The sequence below is a fragment of the Calypte anna genome, chromosome 1, assembly GCF_003957555.1.
Source record: "Calypte anna isolate BGI_N300 chromosome 1, bCalAnn1_v1.p, whole genome shotgun sequence".
Lineage (NCBI taxonomy): Eukaryota > Metazoa > Chordata > Aves > Apodiformes > Trochilidae > Calypte > Calypte anna.
Genome location: NC_044244.1, coordinates 96,612,277 through 96,630,841, shown reverse-complemented (window position 1 = coordinate 96,630,841; position 18,565 = coordinate 96,612,277). Strand labels below are relative to the sequence as shown.

Sequence of the window (18,565 nt, the reverse complement as noted above, 5' to 3'; positions counted from 1 at the left end):
TAAAGGTATCAATGACTAGCTTAACTTGTCTACTATAAGCACTACTTTTTAATTGGGTAATCTTTAAACAAAAAGAGACAAATTGCTTTTCTCAGGAGTAAAAAAGTGTATTTTTGAACAATCAAATATATAGATTGAGTCTTCTGCTGCCACTAAGAACTTTATCAGCAAAGAACTTATATTTTTATTATACAACTGAATAAAAAAAATAACCAGTTAAGTTTAAAAAATACATGCATGAAAGCTCTGGGAAGTCTTGAAGACAACACTGTATTTGAGGAGCTGGTGACATTAAACAGTCCCCATCTGCTCTGTTAGGTCTCATACTTTGGCTTGAGAAGCCTGAATATTGGCATGAGTAGTCAGCCACTGCATAGGGACCAGCTGGAGTGCCCTGAGCTGGTCTGGGAGGACAAAGTGAATTTGAAATTAGTTTATGTGTCTAAAACATGCTCAGAATTGCCTCCAAAAAGCAAATATATATATATATATATACACACATATATTATTTTAATAATGTATATATATGCGTATATATATGCGTACATACGCATATATATGCGTAAAATAATGTATATATATGTGTGTATATATATACATTATTAAAATAATCTTAGAATCAGAGAAAAGACCACTCTCACTATAAATCCACACTCACTTCACAGCAAATGCTGGGGAAAGAGGGGTGGTATTTATATACAAGAGACAGAGCTAAACTTTCCCAGTGTCAGTACCTGGCACTACCACTGTACAGATTAGTTAACATCCCCCCCACCCTTGCCCTCCTTCTGCAAACTCAAGTGGTTTATTAATAGTCTATCTTAGCAACGTGAAAAAATATGTATTTGATACACCATACTCTTATACACCCACATTATAACCTAAAGCCACTTTCTCAAAAAACAAAACAACTGTAGTACAGCAGCTCAAAGAATCAGTACTTCAAACATTCCTTTAAAGTTCCACATAGATTTACTATCAAAATTATGGCATCTAAGACTGAAGGCACGGGAGAGAGATGTAGGAGGGGTGGGGTCTTCAATTCTTCAGTTTTGAGGTGCTTTGTTTACATTAATTTTACAGTGTTCAAGTGAAGCAACAAATAATAAGATTTATGAACTCCCACATTCACTTATTTTAGGATAACAGGTAAGTAGTAACTAGAAAAAAAAAGTTCCGTCCAGAATTTTAATGATACAAAGAAAATCCAAGGTTCAGCAAATAAATCTAAATGCTAATAAGAGTTATTTATACTTTTCTTTTTGAAGGAACTAATCACTATAATCACATTCAAATTACACTGCAACTGCATTACTATTAAAAATCTGTTTGCTGCTATTTAAAAGAGACTGTTAAGAGCCTGATTTCTTTTTTCTTAAATACTTTCCAATCATTGTAAACAGAATTAAAATAAAGCAGCAATATTTTGAAAAAACTTTCAGGTGTTTATAAAATTAAGTATTCAAGAACTCACTCTTACTATAAAACTCCTATCAAATATGCCACTGATTAAATCAAACTCCATAAGCCACAGTTAAACTTCCCAGTGAAACCCAGGAAGGTTAAATAAATACACATACTAGCTAGAAATGCCTCCAAAGGCTGTGTGCATACACTTCTGCATTAACTATATAAAGTGCAATTAAAGAAATTTTTTTTTCATTTTCCAAAAAAAGCTATAAAGGAAGCTGTAGAGCAAACAAAGGAAAAGCTACCTTTCATACTCAAACCAATAGCTTTACACCAGTGAAAGCTAAGATAAAACTATTAATACCTTCAATTTTGAGCAGACTTAAGGACACTCACCAGTACTACACTGCTACATTAAAAAAAAAAAAAAGCCTTTATGGCTTTAGGCTTTCTCCTTTACTGCCTGACGCAGACAGTAATGCCTATTTTGATTTGCTTTCTTTAGGAAGGGGAAAAAAATGCTTAGATGATGGACACAGATGGAAACAGCTAACCTAAATGCTACATTTTGCTGCAGTCTCTCTTCCATCCCTTTGGAGTTTGTCAGAATGTGATTTTTCTGCTGGTGCTATACGCTGAAACCATCACCCAAGTGCCTGCTCTTGTTCAAAACAACCGCTAGACAGTGATAAGAAAGTAGCAAAGAGCTGAAGGAAGAAAGGAGCCCAGGTGTGAGGAGGATAGCATCTTAACTGAAAAAAATAGGGGCAAGTAAGTAGCAACCATTCAGCCTCCAAAAGTCTAGACCAATGGAAGAAGACAGTACAGACATCATACTAAGTGCAATATGAAAAATTTAAAGTTACTGCTACACTATTTTTTAAGCTGTACTTTTCTAAATAACTTCCTCTAATTGAGGATGAAAAATTCAGATTCGTATTGAAAAAGAGTGATAAAAAAACCTTTTCCAACTGACTATCTTCACTTTCTGCTTCACTGCAAAATTTCCCATAAATGTTCAGAGGCTGTGCCAGAGGCTCAGCGACAGACACATACTGTCTACTCCCAAAAACTGAAATATTTTAGTACAAACAATATCCATGTATTGAACTTGAAAGATATGATAATCCATGAGCTTTCCAAAGATTAAGATAAAGCTTGGGAGTTCATGTCAACTGACAGAGAGGATTTGTTTGTTCAGACAGTAGATTTGAGTCACCTGGCTCATGCAGCATGCAGAAGTTTTACCTTGTTCTTCACTACTAGCATTCTCATAAAAAAACTGTAGTCTCAGAGCCTAAAACTTTAAAGCTTTTTTTTTTTTCCCCAGCTCTGTTCCTTCCTTTCTTATAAAGGAAGGACTTTTTTTTTTTCCACATTTTTCCTGTATTTCTCCTTGGGATATTAGGGTTTTGAGGGGGTCAGGAGATCAATAACAGAAGGGTGGGACAGAAGAGTTAACATCAAATGACAAGTTCAAAATACAAACTCACGAAAGATTTGAGAACTGACAAAAAGTATTATTTGCCTTAGGTTCTTACCTTTATGTACAAATTATGCAGACTGTGATACTCTCAGCAGTTACCTCTAATTTCTTCTTCTCTCAAAAGGTGAATTTTATCTCTAACCTCTACAGAGCCCCCGCACCAGCTCCTGCCCCACACCATCACACCTCCTATTTCACAAATGTTTTGATGTGGAGTCATTGCTACTGTTTGTGTAACAATTCAAAGCTATTGTGCAAGTATTTACAACCAGCATGTTTCCCAAATTTTCTCCTAAAAATGGTACACAAAAATAGAATACAACACTAATTTCTATTAAAGTTTAACAATTTCATAGAGGAGTGGCATTTTGCAGGAACAATTGTTTGCACAGGACAAATTAAATCTTACTGAAAGCAATCAGATTCATAATTTCAAAGTGAACTGCATTAAGTTTTGGAATGGAAAGTGTCAATTAATTTACAGTTTCCAAATCTGGTTTCTCAAACTAGGAACACTTACACTGTGAGTATTTACTACAATAGGTATAAAAATGACATTAACAGTATATGTGCTTGCATAAGCAGGGGTGTCCAGCAGCATTTTAGACAACCTAAAATACCCAAGATGTCTGCTTAAGCCAGGCACATACAGCAGAATTATGCTTTCCTTTTTTTTCTGGAATACCAGGTACAATACAATCAGGATAGCTCCTAAAATGAGCTGCTGACTCCTAAGTTTATGCAATGAATTCATTCTAGATGGGCAATTTCCCAACAGTTGTGGTAGTGCAGCATGTTCTCATTTAAAACATCCAGTGACTCAGCATGATTTCAATAGGAGTCTTTCAGACAATCTCCCCTGGTCCTATTGCCCTTCCTCCAAAGCATCTTATCAAATGCTGCTACATCCAAAAACTTGGATCTGACAATGACACAATTCATATGCAACCATGGAGAATGCCCAGAGGCACATATCTTCCTGAAAAAACATGCAGCCTGCCTATTAGTAACAAGCTAGAAAAAAAGAAAGTGCCCTCAAAACAGAAGTCTGGCCACACACACACACACAGCTAGCACAGCATTTAACAACCATCTAATACATTGTTTTGTCAACAAAAATCCCCACATTGGCTGTATTAAATTACCTACATCCATTTGGGATCAACACTAAGTTTTTTTCCCGCTTGTGTCGACATGGTGTCTCCTAAAGAGTTTTCTACATTAGCTTTCTCACTCAAAAATGAGGGCAAATGAAGATCAGATATTAAACACTGCCCAAAAATAGAAAAGTAAGTCTCTTCCAGCTGCACATCTTTGCATTGGTATTTAAACACCCTCTACAATGAGATCTGTTTGAGTATATTGGCTTATCCACACTGCTAGAAGCCTTTTCTTGACCAAAAAGGGGGGACTGTTTTCATTTTGAGTGGGCAGAATTAAAAAAAGTGGAAAGACCCAAATCCCAGCTTGCTTTTAAAGACTGCAGAACACACGAATGGAGACAAATCACTCAGTGTATAAAAGACCAGCTCACATGACAAAGCCTGAACTTAGTAGTGAATTTTATGTGACTATCACACAGGTTCTTTAGTAGATCTAGGCTACATTTTTTGACCTCAGCATAACCTTCTAGCCCTGGTATTCCTAATCTGGGGAAGTAGGTCCACACTTACTGGAACTTCATGTCCCACTGTGAAAATATTCTCCAACACTAACACAAGAGCAGACACACTACCACAAAGTCCAGCAACACAGTACATCAGAACAGCAGGGACTTTTGGGAACCATGATTATACTGCGCCTGAGCAACTGCACAGCAGAAAGGAAAAGGGTGTAAAACAGAAAGCCTTCACCTAACATCAGTTAAAAGGATGATGCATGTTTAAAGAAACTGCTGGAAGTTTTTATATGCATACCAAGAAAACAGGTTAAAATAAATCTAGGTTTAGAAATATTCAAGTTAATGGAACACTTACAAGTTGTTTGCATCATTCAACTATTTGATCTGGGTCATTAGACAATTTTTCAGACATCTGTTCTGAGACATGAGATCAAGGGCCTACACTAAACTTTACATGCAAATGATGTCCAGGTAATATTCATTAGTAAGGTGCTTCAGACAGCAACATCAGGTGAAGCAAACTTTGCTGTTCTCAGCAGCCTGGAAGCTTAATCTTTGAAGCGAAGCCAGGAATCACCACTAATAACTGGCCTTCAACTTGTTGACAAGAGGTACTATAACATTGTAAAATAAATTGTTACACACTTGGGGAAGAGGCAATCATACCTAAATTTTTTTTTTTTTTTGCAACATTTTTTTTTTCCAGAGGGAAACTGTTTTAAATATTTTGAATACAAAAACCTGACCTTGTTGTACTTGATAAATTGCCTTAATACATTATATTAATTTTCAGTGTCTCAGTCAGTACCCACCACTGTGCACCTCTTTGGAAAAAATGGCAGAGCCATCACTAAAGCAGCAGTAATCTTCTATTAGGTAGACGCAAACAGTAAAATGGCAAGTACTTTGCTTTTGTAAGAGTGCAGAGGTCTAAGAACACTGCTAGAAACCTATGAACCACTGACAGACATCTTGCTAATTGATACAGCTACTAAAGCCACTGAGTAGGTGTTCTAGTCCTCAACCAAAAACTCACCTGCACTTAAGAAACGAGACTTTTCCTCTCAACCCATAACTATGACCAAGCACTACAGGTGATAGATGGTCTAGCTGAACAAATCACTATCCTATTTGATGCTTGCATCACAATAAAGACGGAAGTTTTAATTATTTACTCTATATAAATTGAACTATTAACAAAGCTTTCACTGAGGACTATATAATCAGTAGATTACAGAGGCCATTGCAGGGGCTGGTAAAATATACTAAGCCATGCATATTGCTGCAGCAGAAAATTCTAATGGGCAGCATTTCCTAACACTAGTTTGTAACTCCATAAAATGCAATTACACTACAGGCATTAATGGTTTTAATTGAATCAATTATGTTCTGAGAAGTAAAAGACTAAAAATACATACTAAACTATACAGTCTTTAGCCTAAATAACACCTGGGAGTTAACAAAATATTGTGGGAAAAGGTATCACAGATGGTCAAACAATGTAGCACAGTGATATCCTATGCAAACACTAACAGTTTGGGGGGAAGGAGGAAGGTGCTATTTTTTAAAATAAATTGTTGTTTCAAGCTCTGAATGAAGGCTGAATGTTCACTGTATACACTATGAAAATTTCCTCTCTTCCCAAAGAAAATCTCCTCCCAAACTCAGGGTCAGCTTCAGGCATCCAGAGAAAGAAAAAATTACAGATTTCTGTCCTTCCTTCAAACACCAGTTGCAACAGTATGCCCAGGCATGACAAAACTACTGAGGAGGGAGTGCAACCAGCAGTCCCTTTCTTCCTCCTCCTCACTCATTTAACTATTACAGACCACAGTCCACGCTTAAGATTTAACTAGGCCCTAGCATCACTTACTTAGAGAAGCACTTTGTTGCTATCAAAACATCCATTCAGTGTTTTTCAGCACTTTAAAAAAAATGGGAAAAAGTCAGCTTCTAAAACAAGAAGTTATGCCTTACAAGAGGCTAAAGGAGACAGCTCTTGAAACCAGGAGGAAAACTCTCAGAACTTGAGGGGAAAATCACAAATTATTTCATCATGAATATGGCAATTCTCAAAAGTGGGGAAAAAATAAAGGAAAAAATAAAAGAATGTGCAAAGATCTCAGTACTGAGCATGCTGCCATGCAGTCACCCACCTATGGGTGAAGGGACACAGCACAGCATAGGAAAGGTAGATGTGAAATCCAGCAAGACAAGCATGCACCTGCTCAAGGCACAGGTGATAAAGGATAAACTAAAGCCTCTGTAAAAATCATAGCATTATAGAATAATTTGGGTTGGAAGGGACCTCAAAAGGTCATCTAGTCCAACCCCCTCTGCGATAAGCAGGGACATCTTCAACTAGATCAGGTTGCTCAGAGCCTTGTCAAGCCTCACCCTGAATATCTCCAGGGATAAGACCTCAACCACCTCCCTGGGCAACCTGTTCCGTTTTTTCCACTACCCTAAAGGTAAAGAACTTTTTCCTAACATCCAATCTAAATCTATTCTTCTCTAATTTAAAACCATTGTCCCTTGTCCTGTCACTACAGGCCCTTTAAAAGAGTCCTTCTCCAGCTTTCCTGCAGGTCCCCTTCAGACACTGGAAGGTTGCCATCAGGTCTCACCAGACTCTTCTTTTCTCCCAGCTGAATAACCCAAGCCCCTCAGTCTGTCTTCATAGGAGAGGTGTTCCAGCACTCTGATCATTTTTGTGGCCTTCCTCTGCACCCACTCCATCAGGTCCTTGTCATAGAAATAACTGAAAGTTAGGAGTTGGAAGGGACCTTGAAAGATTGAGTTCAAGACCCCCTGACAGAGCAGGATCACCTAAAGCAGGTCACACAGGAACGTGTCCAGGTAGGTTTTGAATATCTCCAGGGAAGAGGGAAGGAGATGTCACCCCTGAGAAAAGTTTGACTCTGTCCTCCTGGGACTCTCCCCTTGCATATTTATAAACATTGATGAGGCCACCCCTCACTCTCCTCCAAGCTGAAGAGCCCCAGCTCCCTCAGTGTTTCCTCATAAGGGAGATTTTCCACTCCTTTAATCATCTTGGTCACTCGTTGCTGGATTCTTTCAAGCAGTTCCCTGTCCTTATGGAACTGAGGGGCCCAGAACTGGACACAACATTCCAGATGTGCCTTACTCACCAAGGCAGAGTAAAGGGGAAGGAGAACCTCTCTTGACCCACCAGCCATCCCCCTTCTAATGCACCCCAGGATGCCATTGGCCTTTTTGGCTACAAGGGCACATTGCAGGCTCACGGTGCATCCCAACAGGACTTGCGGATTTATGGGTGTCCAGCCTCATTAACTGATCTTTAACTATGTCCTTACAGTATTGAGGGCTCCAGTGCTGGATGCAGTACTCCAGGTGAGATCTTGCCAGAAAAAAGTGGCAATATCACCTCTCTCTACCTGCTGGTCAAGCTTCTTTTGATGCAGCCCAGGATGATGAGCCTCCTGGGCTGCAAGCATGGATTGCTGGTTCATTTCCATGTGATTCTCCCCCTCTATTCTGCTTTTGTGAGACCCCACCTGGAGTACCCTGTCCAGTTCTGAAACCCCCAACATAAGAAGGACCTAGAGGTCCTGAAATGTGTCCAAAGCAGAGCCACTAAGATGATCAGAGCGCTGGAGCACCTCCCCTACGAAGACAGGCTGAGGAAGTTGGGGTTGTTCAGCCTGGAAAAAAAGAGACTCTGAGGTGACCTTATAATAGCAACCTTCCAATATCCGAAGGGGGACTACAAGGAAGCTGAGGTAGGGTTTTCTACATAGGTGTGTAGTGAGAGGACAAGGGAAATAGGTTTAAAACTTGAAGAGGGAAGATTTAGGTTACACATTAGGAAGAAATTCTTTAATTTGAGGGTGGTAAGACAGTTGCCCAAGGAAGTTGTGGCTGCCCCCACCCTGGAAGTGTTCAAGGCCAGGTTGGATGGGGCTCTAGTGGAAGTTTGTTCTAGTGGAAGATATCCCTGCCCATGCAGGGGGGCTTGGAACTGGATGGTCTTTAAGGTCCCTTCCAACCCTAGACATCCTATGATGATGTTTTGATTCTAATGAGTAAAGCTGAAACAAGGGAATCACAGTATTAAGAAAAATTTTCACAAAAAGTTTAGCCAAACAGCAAGAAAGGCTGCCCAAAGAGATTGTGAAAGCACATCTTCAGAGATTAATCACAACCTAAGTGCAGCTGAAAGGTATCTACCTAAATATCTAGGTGTAAAATCCCCAGATTTTACTTCTCTAAGCAATGCACAGTATGATAGCTATATGCTAAAAAATTCCCATCAGTCCTGAATTTTAATTTTAAATAAAGCCAACATCACTACAAGCTTTAAGAAGAAATTTAGACTTTTACAGTAAAATTACCAACACATACAGTAGTTGATCAAGTCTGGTTCACTTTGTTCTTTCCCAAAGCATCCTAACCCAGGCAAAATGTTCCTGGTGCTACAGGGTAGATACCAGGCAAAACAGCTGCCTCCTGCCCCTTTCGTCAGGAATAACTCAGCCTTCTGATTTGAAACTACTGCATCTTTGTTGCTTAAACTATTCAACTGGCAAAAACCGATGCTCTCTGTGAGTATTAAAAACAAAGGTACAGAAAGAAAGCCAGCCAGTAGTATCAGAAGGAATAGTGAACAGATTATTATTATTTGTTCAACTCTTGATTGGTATTTCTATCCAGTTTTCCTAGCCCACACATATAAAGGAGCTGCTAAAACCAAACATATATGAAGAACTAGTGCTTCTGCCCTACCTATGATGAGGCCACAGCAAGCAGCTGACAGCTGGTAACTCCCAATACATAGATTTGCTCAACACCACATATTCCTGGCTGCTTCATCACAGCCTTTCCTACATTCTGTGGGGTACACCTGATCCACCAGATTACTTAAGAGTAATCCCAAAAATGCATGAACAACAGTTAAGTCGCCACCTAAAATAATTGCTACCTTTCTAAAGGTATAAGAATTTTCTGCCAGTAGGATTTAAGATTATTATGTGCAACCACACTTTGCATGTCTGTTTGGGGCTTCAAAATTAAAGGCACCTAAACACATTTCTGCTTCTAGATAGCTTACCAGGTGTATTTTATATTTTCACTTGAAGGATTGGTTATGCAAGTGCCATTATCATGTAACTGTATTAATCCACATAATATTCAACTCAAGAACTGTTTTCAGTTCCCACTCCCATCTCAAAAGGGGCCAAGAAAGACAAACAACACAGCAAAGGATTTGACATGTGGAACGCCTTCATACCACCAGTTAAACACATCAGGATCCTTCAGCTTGGAACAAAAATCGTAGAGCACCACACAGGATTTCATGGACAAAGCGAAGGCAGTTGTGTAAGGCTGGTGTTGTACATGAAGCGGGTAAAGTAAGTGAAACACACATGCTGGAGGATCAAAATACCCCAGGGAACTGGTTCCTCACAGAAGCAGTAATTAGGCTTCAAAACTCCTTTCTCCTGAGCACTCTTGAAGCTGGGATAAGCATCGCATGGAGATACCAATGGGCATTTCCCTGTGTTTGTACTCTTCCTCCTTGGCACTCTCTACCATCTACAGGGTGAAAGACTGGACAGGCTCATTGTTTGGGCTTCAAATAAGACATTCAGCTTACCACAAGCTGTCACAAAAGTTTTCCCTTACTCTCTTAAACTAATTAATAGTAGAACCAAGAGTAAAATAATTAACAGTATAATCCACAATAATTATATTGTAAGGGACCAATTCAGGTTCAGAAACCACAAAGGGACAAGACATAAAGAGGATCTGAAGTTTTGTGCCCAAGATGAATAAACCCCAGAAGTTCAGAAGTTTTGCAAACTCACTGCATTTGGCACAGCCATAAAATCCTCAGAAAAATACACAAAGCTATCCCAGTGTGCCCATTTAGACGGCAGGCATATTGGGGAAGCCCAAGTGTTTTAGTAAGTAAGTTTATTAAGAGCTAAATCAGCCAATTGAAACAATTAGGTGTTTTACAAGCACTACACACATTACCACAACCTTGACAGGAATCTTTGTTTAAAATATTCAATTATTCATCATTAGAGATTACAGTTTGAGCAAATGTTCTGTAAATCAGACCAGCACCTTAACCGATCCTTAATCCCATTTTACAAGATCTAACCTTACCACTACTCTCTGCCAGAACACAACAGGACACCTGAGAATGCTAAAACTGAAGTACCCTGTGTAATATAGTAAAGAAGAAATGCCAAGTTCTTTCAAAACAAAACAAACAAACAAACAAAAAAATCCAAATTCACTCTTACTTCCCTCCCACATAGACTTTTCCAGGCTTCTGGGATATACAGCATTTGTCAAGTATATTTTTATTATCTGCTAGAGAAACGCAGCATATAAAGTTGGCATTATGCGAGTTCCTAACTCCTGTTTTCAAGCAGCAGGTGAAGTTTTAGCAGTCTGCTACAACTCAGCAGGATGGCTCTGCATACGGATACAGGTCTCCCCAGCTAGAGCAGCTGCTGGCAGGCACTGGCCCAGGCCCCCGGCCGCAGAACTGCTGCTGCCGCAGCTCCCGGCGAGAGGCGGAGCAGAACAGGGATGCTCAGAGCGGCAACCTGAAACCAACCTAACGCACACAGATTGCAAGTCTGACTGAACAGCCGACCTGAGCACTCAAGATATACCTCCAAGAATGCACCTTAAGGAAAAGTCTTCAGAAAGACGAGCAGTTTATTTACGGGTTATCGTGGTGGGAATAAAGAACATTTTTACTAGCGACAGCGGTTCGGCTGCGCACCGCCACAAGCCGCTCACAGCGCCCTCGGCACACCTGTGCCCGCGCCCCAAAGGCCAGGATAGCCCGGGAGCCGCTTCCCCTCCCCGCCATCACGAGGCGATGACGCTTTCAGGCCAACCTAAGAGAGATAACGAAGACTCCTGAAGTGCCGGAGACGCTGCATGGGAAGGCTCCGGGACAGGACGGCCCAGCTGCCTACAGAGCAGGCAACGCCGGCGGAGAGGCCCGCGGCCGAGGCCTCCCTGCTGGAGCCCGCCTGCCCGGCTCAGGAGGCCCAGCCGAGAGCCGCCGGCGGCTCCGCCCGCGATAGAGGCGCCTCCGTCGAAAGAGCCGGCACGAAACCCCCAGCGCCGGGGACAGCCGCCCGTTACCCCCTCTCCCTCACCGCCGGGGCGGGAAGCAGAGCCGGCCCGGCGCTGACTGAGGGACAGCCCCCGCCGCGACGGGGAGGGGAGAGCAGAGAGGGGGAGGGGACACCGCCCGCCCCGCCGCTCCCCCCGCCCGTTCCGGCGCCCCCAGAGGCGGGCGAACGCTGCCTGCTCGCCGGCCGCCCCTCTCCCTGCTAAGGCAGCGCTCCCCTTCCCTGCGGCGAAGGCCTAGGCCGCCGGCGGACGGGCCGGGGCAGGGCTGTACCTGCGCTTGAAGTCCGTCTCGAAGGGGGCCAGGTAGGGGTCCCGCTTCAGCAGCTCCTGCAGCTTCGGCGGCTGCGGGGGTTCCGTGCTGACGGCGGCCGCCATCTTGCCCGCCGCGGGATCCGCGCCGCTCCGCTCCGCCGCTATATACACCCGGGGAGGGGGGCCGGGGCGGGCGGGCGAGGCGCCCCCTGCTTCTCACCGCCCGGCGCCGCCCACCGGCCGGGGCAGCCCCACGGGGCCGGGAGGCGGCCGCCTCCGCCGCCCCTCCCAGCCCGCCGTGCCAGCGGCTCGGGCCGCGCTGCTGCTACCCCCACCCACCCCCCCCCATTCCCCCCTAGCACCCCACCCCCACGCACCTCGCGGTGGGGCGGTGTCGGGGCTCAGGGTGCTTCGGGGGGCGCCAGGGGGAGGAGAGGGTACGGGGGAGATTTCGTCCCCTTGTTGCGGAGGGGTTTGGTTTCGTGGCCCCGGCATGCTGCCTGATAGCGGGAAGGAGGGCGGAGGGCAAATCGTTCCCTAAACCGTGTCAGGGTCTGGGGGGGGCGTGCTTGGCGGAGCCACCCCTAAGGCGGGATGCGGTGCTGCCCTCGCTGCCGATCCCTGAGGTACGGCTGCCGAGGGGCTGGGTGTTCAGGGGAGGGGGTTAGCCGTGCTCTGGCAATGAAAAAGATTAAAAACACGGGGCTGTCGGAGCCGACTTTCCCCCGGCAGCTCGGGACAGAAGTGGTAGGAGGGAGGGGGTGTCTGCTGTCCCTCGGCAGTGCCCAGTTTGTTTTCTTTGTGTCTCTGATGTCTTTTTCAGTGTGTCTGCTGCCGGCTGAACTCTCCGTTCACGCACACACGCACACACAAACCCCACACCAACACTGTCCCCCGCTCGCCTCCAACCAGATTTGGTGTCATCATGAGTGCTGGAATAAATTTCTCGACTGTTTGATAGGGTGCTGGCATGCTCATAGACAAGCTCAGCAAAACAAGACTCCGAGGGCGTCCGTGAGTTCTCATAAACACCATGTCTGTACAGCAAAATGTCACTTTTAGCAGACACATAAAGAGTCCTAAACAAAGTAAGATTAATTCAGCTGATCCTAATGCAGCTCCAAATGCTGAATAGCACAGGTAGCTTGCTGTGGAAGTTTTTCACCTAATATCAGCACGTCTCATTTTTGGATAGGCCACCAAATATCCAAGGCAACTAATCACTAGCCTGACCATGCCTCTAGGCCAGCATTTAGCAGTTTTATTTAAGGTCCAGCAACTTTGCTTTGTTTAGGCATGTAGTGAGAGAGTTTATTTAGAGGCCTCTTTTGAATGCTTTTCAGCCATGCAAAAGTTATAAAAACTTTCCAGCTTCTGGATACCTTACCTTGTTTTCACAACTGTCTCCTAAATTGTCATCCTCAGCTTGTAACTCATCTCCTCTATCTTGGCTTCCTCTGAATTTAAGTTCTGCCTCCCCTTCCTGTCTCCAGGTAACTAACAGCACCTTGAGCAATGAACACCAGCAAGTCACATACTACTTTATTCAAAACTAACTACAGTGGAATTTTCCACAATTATTTGGTTCATCAGCAGTGTACATTTAACTACACTATATTTCCCTCTTTGCAGCATTTTGCATGCAAAAATGCAAATACTTTTTTGGGTTTTTTCCAAGAAGTATTCCCTGTCTTAAGAATGAGTAAGGCAGTACTCTACTGTTTGCTACAGCTGTCACCCCAGCAGGAGGCCCAAGTTGGATTTTTCTGGTTACTGAAAGAAGTAGCATCTGTACTGTCCCAGAACTTCCTATCACATCCAGCTCTAAGAGATCAGGATTTTTTTTTTCCCAGTGTCCACCATTTCTGTAAGTCACTGCTGACTAAAAAACTGTTATTAAAATTAGCTGTTCTTCTCAAAACTTTCTGCATGGCAGTGATTCAAGTGTCTGTGCTAAACCGAAGTTTAACAGTTACCATCTTTGTATTCTTGCTTCTTCCATCATGCTGTGTGCATCTTGTCCCAATGTGAATGCATCACTCTTATTCTGACAGTTCACCAGTTTTGCAAAGTGAAAGGAGAGAAATTCCACCTTATTATCAGGAGCCAGGTAATCATTTTCTTACAATAGCTACATGTTACCTGTGCTGCTCATTTGGGGCTACCAAGTATTTTGTACTGGAAACCTCGCCTGTTCTTGATGTGCAGGTTTGAGGGCAATTCCTTCAGCCTTTAAATTCATGAGCATAGGAAACAGGGGCTTTAATTTTAGCACAGTCTCTTTGTTTTTCTTCATTGTCAGGAAATTCAGGCAATTCACAGCACAATTACTAGCTGTTTGATGTAAACACAAGGGAGAGATTTATAAACCAGCCCTAGCAATTTACCTAAACTGTAGGAATATAGCTGTGACTTTCAGCTCCCTGAAGACAGAGACCCCTTCTTAACCTTCATTTGAAACATTTTAAATATAAATGATACAGCATCCAGCCTCACCTCCAAGCAACCTTGAACTTCAATAACTTAAAATCTGCAAATAGCCCCTGTCCCTATAATAAACAAAGCCCAAATGCTATATTTAGCACTCTGTGGACTGGGGAATTGATAACTGCACCATTTGTATCTACTCATGTTGCAGTTTACAACTTGAGCATGATTTTATGTGCCTGCTTTGTCACAAATGACTCGAAGATAATAAGGCTTGTATTATTAAGATCATCTATTGCACTGTCGTCTAGCTGACACTCAAAGCCGAGGTTGACTCAGGACACCACCATGTAGTCCTCTACATGGAGGAAAAAATGTCAGTTAAACAATGAATGTTGTATCAGCAGCTGAAAGCGTCTTTATGCATTTGTCAGAGACTGATACAAAGCAGCTGCTGCCAGTAGAAATAGGAAGAGGAGGACTGGTTGTAATAACTGTATTTTCTGGAGGACAGCAGTGGATCATACAGGAGTGGTGTCTAAGCATGTGTCTGGGACCCAGTTAGCCCTGTGGTTGGAGTATATAAAGCCACACAGGCCTTTCAGAGGCTGCTCATGCTAAAGTTGTGCATACTTTAATGTGTTACATATCCATGCTGAGCAGTAACTATTGTTACAATAACATGAATAGAGACTTTTTTTTTTTTTTTAGATACACAAAGTCTGAATAGCAGTTAAAGTTTTGAATTTAAGAACATTAAGGACTTGGAAAGCATTGAATTAAAAAGAAAATGGTTACTCTGATCATGCAGTACATTGATTTTGATTCACTGATAGTTTGCACTTTGAAAAAGATGGCAGAGATGCTAAACTGTAGGAACTGGGTTAGGAAAAAATCTTTTTTCATTAAGGGAGCAGTTTGGATTTTTCCTCATCAAAAGCATCTGTTAGTATTTCAATGAGAGCAGATCTCTATGTTCCTTGACTGGCTCTTGCAGGTGCTTCTAAACCAAGAGGCTCAGAGATCCATCAGAATCATGTCTGGGGTATAGGGTTCTACAGTACAGCTGTCATGCACTGCTGCTGATTTCTAGACTGCACAATACCACAGCTATGAGATAGATAACTCTTAAATGAGCTACAGTGTGGTTCCATGCCATGCTGCTTCTCAGAATGCCACAGCAGGAATATAGTGAGGGTTTGCTAAAGTTGCCATCTAGCCTGCAGGGGGTAAAAGAGGACAGTGGAGGGATGATGTGTGCTGAGTTTTTATTCCAATATAGACATAGATGAAGCATTGCAGACATTTGTATCTGGATGCTACAGTGTGGTCCCTTACACTACAAAGTACAGATTATCGTGTTCCATCATCTGTGCTCCATTTTAGCTGTGGCCAGTCTGTAGACTCCTAGTTTAATCCATCTGAGAAGACATGACAGGTACTAAATACAGCAGGATTTTATTTAACTCTGGTTTTGAGAACATTTAAAAATTACTGATCTCTCTTCAATACTTTAGTCTATATCCAAGATTTTTCATCATTTCAGTCTGGCAGAATTCCTCCTAATTCCTTTTCCTGAAAGCCTTTTTTACATCTAAATGTGGCTGGCCTACTTTGCTTGCTTGCATTTGAGGAGATGTCTGTATTTCTTTTCACCATTGCACTTTTTGATGTCTTAAAGATAAGAGGTAGTCCCTGGCCAAGCACTGAGAAACACAGGACTACACCATCTCTCTCCCCCCTGGATCCCACAACAGGCACTCTCAAGAAATGGTGTTTCTGTGGACAGAGGCAGCTGCAAAAAGATTTGTGTTTCCTTATTCCAGAAAAACAGATTCTTAAAGGACTCCATGTGTCCTCTATAAAAGTGTCAGACATCTGAGCATATTGCAGCTTTCCCCTTTGAATCTGTTTCTGCATATTCAGTACGTAACACAAAATAGAGTTTAACTTTGAAAGAAAACTCTTATTTTGCCACATTGGCCAGCAATACTCACCCCTATTATTTCTTTAAAAATGCATAAGAAAGTAATTGTACAATTACCACTCAAAATCCAATCCCTTTAAAACAAATAATTTGCCTAGACTTCTCAAAGAGGTCAGACATTGAGAATGGAGCTTAAACGTGCTACTGCGTTTAAACGTGCATGTTTTGGATTCTCCAAGGTGAGGCACATAGGAGAAAAGAAGTTGACACTTCTTTTCTTGTGAGCACACAACGCAACGCTAGACTTCAGCATCCCATCACACTTCCATAATTAAAAGAGGACTTACAGCAAAGGTTCATCTGTTTGATTACAGATGAAGAACAAAGCACGTTATACTTGAAAATTGCAGCAAACATTCCAAGAATCCTTTAGTGTATCTAGCAGTTAGTTTATAGACTTTGGGAGAAATGTAGGGTATTCAATTAGACAATCTTTTAATGTCTTACCTCTGCCCTGTCATGATATCAGAAGTGTTAAATAACAACACTTCTTTAAAGGTAAAAACTAATGTACAATCTGAAATACTAAAAATCCAGCTTCAGAGTTGACAGATTTCAGTAAGCACAGTTGATGGGAATGACATTTGCACTTACCGTGCAGATCCAAATGAGAACACATTGCAACAACATGAAAGCCCTAGATAATGGTTGCTTCTTGCTTTCCCAGTATTGCGGTATTATTATGATTTGGTGTTCTTATTTGGTATAACAGTATTAAAAAATGTAAATACCTTTCATAGTTGTTTACACCGTAATCAAGACACTTCAAAGTGTTATTCCAATTTAAAAATATCAGCAGATGCAGAACAGTATTTGTTGTGAAAATGCCTATGACTCTCCCTAAGAAAAGGATTTAATTTAGCAGAAAGTTTTTAGATTCAAGTAAGAAATTCTTAAGACATGACAGATAAAAAATGCAGAAAACCTTTAGGAATATCATAATATTTTTGGACATTGTATACACTCTGTTGTATTTTTGGCTTCTTTATGTGTTTCTCAAAAGTAGTTACTGCCAATAGTAGCAACCTTCTGCAGCTGCCAGTACTGCTATTTCCTGGTATTTGCATATGTGTTTATGTGTTGGGGGAAGAACATAAAATATTTGGGACTCTCTCCTTCATGTCATACACACAATACTTGGTAACTGTCACCTTTGTCTTACTATTGTGAGTTTATCTTCAACACTTAGGAAATAAGAAGCTTGAGCTCTCCATCATAGAATCACAGAATCATCAGAGTTGGAGGGGAACTCTAGATATCTAGTCCAACTCTCCCACTAAAGCAAGATTTCCTAGAGCACATTACACAGGACTCCATCATGATGGTTTTATAATATCTCCAGAAGAGGAGATTCCACAACCTCCCTGGGCAGTAACTGTTCCACTGCCTTGTCACCCTATGATAGTTTTCCCAGAGAAATGTCCCCGCTAATATTGCAGTGGGCTTCTGTAACATTCTATTTCTATTAGACAAGCAACTTATTAACACTAGCAAATACTGTATTGTTGAAATCCAATACACTTGTTCATTGCCTCCTGAGAAATACTCTTAAGATCTCTTAAAGGCTGGTTGTATAGTTTCCTTGAAACACTATGGGGATTTAGGCCTTTTACTCAGAAAAGAAAGTGAGGTTGCCAGAGAGTAACACATCTAATCCTGGGGTAGGTCAAGGGAGTTGACAAAAAAGGAGAGGATTCATATTGCTGATGCTCTGATAGCTCTGTCAATATAAATTTGTCAGCACATGTAGAAGTATTTTAGTTTTCAAAAAGCAGAAGAGTACCTAAGTTGCGTTCATTAATTTTAGTGCATATTGAGTTCACCACAGTAGAAGCAGATGAATCCAGTCCATATCCGTGTGCGAAGTGCAGAACTTCTGGAACTCCAAAATGTTTTTTGCAGACAGTCTTTTAGATCATGGAAGCATTAGTTGTGGTTTAGTTTTTAATGGCAGTCAGTGACAGTTGACTGAATCAGTTCTCAGGTGTGACCAGTTGTGTTTTGAATGAACAAATAGGTGGGAGAGTGACAAGTTCTTTTGTGCTACACTTAAAGTCTTGCTTTAGGCAGAAAATAACACTGTATATGGGACTAAGAATTTACTGGTAGTCCAGTAATATTTACTGGTAGTCCAGTAATAAAAAACAGTATAATTGTCCAAATTATCCTCATTAATCGTGCGATTTAAATTGTTATACAGAAAACATTCCAGCATCTATGCTTTTTCTCTTTT

At 41.8% G+C, this 18,565-nt stretch overlaps 1 protein-coding gene across 1 annotated transcript in view; it reads right to left on the bottom strand.

The window, feature by feature from the left end:
* GBE1 (1,4-alpha-glucan branching enzyme 1) overlaps positions 1 to 12,109 on the bottom strand; it is a 149,446-nt gene extending 137,337 nt beyond the window's left edge. Inside the window, exon 1 of the mRNA XM_030444095.1 lies at positions 11,938 to 12,109. Within this exon, the coding sequence (XP_030299955.1) occupies positions 11,938 to 12,041 (104 nt within the window). The 5' untranslated portion in view covers positions 12,042 to 12,109. The remainder of the gene's footprint in view (positions 1 to 11,937) is intronic.
* Positions 12,110 to 18,565: the final 6,456 nt, after the last annotated feature.